General features: G+C 42.0%; 1 protein-coding gene across 1 annotated transcript; it reads right to left on the bottom strand.

Moving 5' to 3' along the window:
• Positions 1-281: 281 nt before the first annotated feature.
• UTS2 (urotensin 2) lies at positions 282-4,219 on the bottom strand. Its single transcript, XM_050909611.1, has 4 exons — positions 4,117-4,219; positions 1,704-1,814; positions 1,055-1,098; positions 282-421 (listed from the first exon to the last, which is right to left on the bottom strand). The coding sequence occupies exons 1-4, from the start codon at positions 4,217-4,219 to the stop codon at positions 305-307; spliced, it is 375 nt and encodes a 124-aa protein (XP_050765568.1). The 3' UTR covers positions 282-304.
• Between the last annotated feature and the right edge of the window lie 255 nt (positions 4,220-4,474).

Raw genomic sequence — 4,474 nt, 5'->3', positions numbered from 1 at the left:
GGGAGGTTTCATGGGACCCCGTGGGAATCTTGCTTCCCCTGCCTGAGTTCTCTTCATGTTGCATATTTATCTCTTTGTCCCATTACTTTCTTCCTGTAGTGCTGAACTCTAAGAAAATATTACACTGCTCACAGCATAATTGCAAAACATCAAGAATTTATTAATTTCCACGTAATGTAGTCTAAAGTTAGGAGCTGTCTTCCTGTTTCTTCATTCTCATTTTAAATCAAGCAAATCTATATACATGTTTTCAGACATCTGTATAAATTACGCAACCAAAGTCAGGGAGAGTTTCTTCTCCTGTTTACACACAGTATTTCCAGAAGCACTCGGAAAGATTCCCACGTTTCTTGTACTGTTTCCTGTCCTTGGTCAAGAGGCGGCCCAGCAAAGCAATTCGAGGATGATTTCCGTAGAAATTCTGCAGTCAAACAGCATTAGAGAGGTTACTGTTGGATGGTAGATGTTCCCAGTGGGAAAGTACGCTCTTCACTGCCCCAGCTGACCACCCAGCCCTGTGTTCTGACTGGGGGAAGGAGAGGCGGCTGCCCAGTGTGCCCTCTGATTGAGATGATGCACTAAAACTAGTCCCTGTCTTCTGCCTTTATATTGAACTCAGCAGACAAGTGAACAGGAATGATGTTCTCCATTTACCTAATGGTTCATAACAAATCTGATAATACTGTGTAGCCTATGTTGTAGCAGGGGGAAAAAATGACGTGCGGCCAATACTGGTTAATGTACTGGCCTGGCCTGGTGAAGCTGGAAATTGGCCTTTATTTAGAAAGCTGTTTTTCTGGGGAAAAAAGTGGGGGGCTTAGAATGAAATGCTCTGGATTACTCGCTCTCTTTTTTCCTCTTTTTTAATTTTTTTTTCCTCCCCTGCTTATCTAACTGCTAAGTGATTCCAGCTTCAAGAACACTGTGGCATACTTTAGTCTATACTGTTTATGAAGTCTGTGGATCTTAAATGGTGTCTCAGTAACAACTCTGTGTAGTTTAAAATGTGGAGTCTTATTTTTCTTGTTTCAGTGACAGATGGTCATTTACTTACCTCTTTGATATTTTCCCTTGGGTTGTAGCTGCTGGGGCTAAGACCTGGTAGAGGGGAGACATAATGAAATGTTTTACCATTTAGAAATCGTGAATCTACACAAGTCATTCTTGTGTGCCATAATGCTATAGTCAGCAGAAGTCTTAACTGGAATGTTCAGAGGACCAGACAGAAAACCCTTTTGCTGCAGCATGGCCAGTTCTTCTGGCACACAGTTCCAGCAGGATCTGGGACTCTGCAGATGCAAGCTGTCCTGTCCTCTTCAGCAGGCATGTGTTATGTCTGTTGCCCCCCAAACCATCTACTACTATTGATTCTGCGCTTTCTGCAAGTATTGATGGTTTTTAAGAGACTGTGCTATTTTGTTTTGCCTGCTAGCTCCTTCTAGGCCAATCCTTGCCTTGCCCCGGTTGTCCTCTACGGAGATTTTGCTAAACTAATTTGGAGACTTTTCCAGCTAGTACTGAGCTGCAAGCATGGCTGCTCGGCAGGCCTCCCCAAGGTCCCAGTTAACTAGATGACAGCTGTCTGTTGCCTACACATAATGTTGTATTTCAGTAAATATCCAGGAGTCGGGGCACGATATCTGTGGAAGCTGGACGTGCAAACCATGGGCACTCTCCCATAAACTGCTGTGGTAAGTCCTCACCTGCTTTGTTGTCTTCAGTCAGCGTGCCCAAGAGCTCTGGCAGAAACTGAAGGAGGGAAGTGCTGCCTAGGCTGCCCAGCCGCTCCGGATTTAATCTCAAATCTTCATCAGCTGCAAATGGAAGATGACAGAAACAGGCATATGAGAAAAGTCGTTTGCTTTGAATCCCTGTTTCAGTCTCTCAGATGTTTTCTGATCGGGTCTGTTGGCCCCCCCTGTTGAAGATTATCATGAGATCACCGATCATCCAGCCTCAGTTAATGAACATAATAGGGGATAGTTGGGTTTGGTTTTTTTTCCTTCCAAAGCTTTGAGGGAAGATACCTTCCTGATGTTAATCTCGGATTCTCATTTCTCTGGCAGATCTTTCCTTAAGAAAGCTTTTTGACCAACAGCAGCCCCTCCCATTGCTTGGGGAACTCACAACCTGATCCTTCTGGTACCTAGCTGTAGACAACCCAGACTTGTGTGTACATATTTTTTTTTTTTGTCCGTTTCTTTATCAACTAGTTCCTATGCTGGAGCTTTTCTATTAATAAAGACAAAACTTCCTGTTCAAGGCCTATTAACCTGCTCAGTTTCCCAACTATTAAATGCAATAAAATGGGGGGAAGGGCAGGAATAAATGTAAGAAATCTTAAAACGTATTTTGGCAGCTATGCTTCTCAGTGCATTTCAATCATCACTCTCATTTAATGTGCGTACCAGTACAGATGATATTACTTTTTCTGAAACAACAGATTGCTGGTACCTGATGGAATTAATTTGTATGTGCATAGAGAATTTAGAATTCTGTAACTAGCCTGTGTCCCAAGGCAGGTTGCCAACAGGAGCCCTTAGCGGTGTTATACTTGAGGTAAATAAGGCTTTTGTAATCTGAGCAGTAAATTTCATCTTTGCTAATATATAGCAGAAATTCAAAATTGTGGGCAACGAGAGGGTGCTATTATCAAACTCTAGTTGTGTAGATGAATATCGTTTTGTTAGTTGCACTTTTAGATGATACTATGGAGTTTTAGTTGCTCTTACCTGCAGGGATGGGTGAGACTGTCTAGCCCCTCAATAGGGAATATATAAGAAAATAAACTGCTGAAAATAATCCCCCAGCATTTCAAAAACTTGGACCAAGATCAAGAACTTGAAGACCTTGGGCATCCACGTTGTTAGTTTGTTCACTGTACCAAAGGACAATTGCAAAGGACAGTGGGGGTTTCTGTGTAAGACTGAATAAGAATACTGTAACTTCCCTGTGCTATGTGGAGACAATTCATATCTCTAACCTTGTATTATGTTTTAATTCAGAGCAGTGTTAGCGGGTAAATTTGCTTTGAGATTTAAAAAAACCCAAAACAACCCTCTGTAATACAGCGTTCTACTTCTATCTTACCCAGCCTAGAGACTCTTTATATTAGCAAGGAAGATTTAATAAGCCTAATGGATGTCTTCAAACAAATGCAGTAATTGTGAGAGCCAGCTTGCTCACCCTATGATGTGATAGATGTTATCCATACTGAGTCATGGTTGCCTGTAAATGCAAGTTACATCGTGGAAGGCTTGAGGAGATGCTGGCTTAGTGAGTCCAAGATTTTCAAAGCAAACTAGGGGCTACTGATACCTATAAACCAGCACAACAGCTGTCGCACCTGCAAAGCAGGTAAGAACAGCCACTTTTTAATAGTCCGCTTTATGTGATAACTTCGGGTTTGATTTGCCTGTTCTTTCAGAACTCATTTCAGAAACTCTTCCAGCACAGATCAGGCCTGATGACAGTAACCTCCCAGACTCTGTTGTGCATTTTTACTGAGCCATTTCAGTCTTGACTTATAGTATAATTTCAAAGTTTGAGGACAGCTTTTTCAAGCAAAGGCTTATTCTTTCACTGGACTGAATGGAATCGGCATTAGTGCAAATAAATAGCATGCTCAATACATTGCTATTTTTGTAGTACAAGACAGACTTGCCTGTTCTTGATCAAAGTAGGACTGCGTTAATCTTTGCAGTAGGTTTCCCCCTTTTAAATACAACTTCAGTTAAACATAGCTCATTTTAAAGCGTAGCAAGAGGAGAGACCGTACAGCCAAGTTTCTTTAAATTACCCAATGCCTACTAATGCTGCTTCAAAGACAGATGCTGTATATGCCAGCTCGCATTCGGTGCCAGAAGGCTCAGATACCTTTGTCTCCTGGATCTCAAAGCAGCAGGAAGAAACATTTAGGGCACCCAACCTCCCCGTTTTACAAGACTAGCACCCACTGATGATGTCACTTGCGCTGCCAGTGTTCTGAAGACATTCCTGCTTTTTTCTACAGCTGATCAGCACAGATAAAGGCCTCTTGGAAAGCATACCTGCTTCTCTTCTGGTTTGACTGCTCCAGCCCCTGCTTTATGACCATTAAAATCAAAAGACTCTTACCTGAGAGTTGATAAGACATCTCACTGGCGTTGAGGATGGGGAGAGACGAGAGAGGACAGGAGAAGCTGATGATAATGAGACAGCAGAATACCAGCTTATGCATCGTTGCTGTGTTGAATATCTTTCGTCTTTGTCTACCCCTGTAACTCGGAACTCCTGTCTGACTGTTGCCTCTGCTCCCAGTTTCACCCGTTATATAGCCGCTCATGACCTCATAAATATCATCATGTTCTCTCCCCCCTTCAAAAAAAAAAAATATCCAATGAATTTATTGCCCATTGATTCTAAATGGAAACCACTTTGCATTGATGTAATTTTTCAAGGTAACAGTTCATAGACAATAAATTTACTGTCTTAT

This window comes from Gymnogyps californianus, chromosome 21 (genome assembly GCF_018139145.2).
Source record: "Gymnogyps californianus isolate 813 chromosome 21, ASM1813914v2, whole genome shotgun sequence".
NCBI classification, from domain to species: domain Eukaryota; kingdom Metazoa; phylum Chordata; class Aves; order Accipitriformes; family Cathartidae; genus Gymnogyps; species Gymnogyps californianus.
The sequence above is the reverse complement of the archived record's forward strand: the minus strand, read 5'-3'. Positions and strand labels throughout refer to the sequence as shown.

Excerpts from the sequence above, each read along its gene's own strand:
- UTS2 (XM_050909611.1), bottom strand. The coding sequence starts at position 4,219 with ATGCATAAGCTGGTATTCTGCTGTCTCATTATCATCAGCTTCTCCTGT. Across the intron at positions 1,099-1,703 it reads GACTGAAGACAACAAAGCAG|GTCTTAGCCCCAGCAGCTAC; the intron begins GTGAGGACTTAC and ends CCCCTCTACCAG. Across the intron at positions 422-1,054 it reads CAAGGGAAAATATCAAAGAG|AATTTCTACGGAAATCATCC; the intron begins GTAAGTAAATGA and ends GTTTGACTGCAG.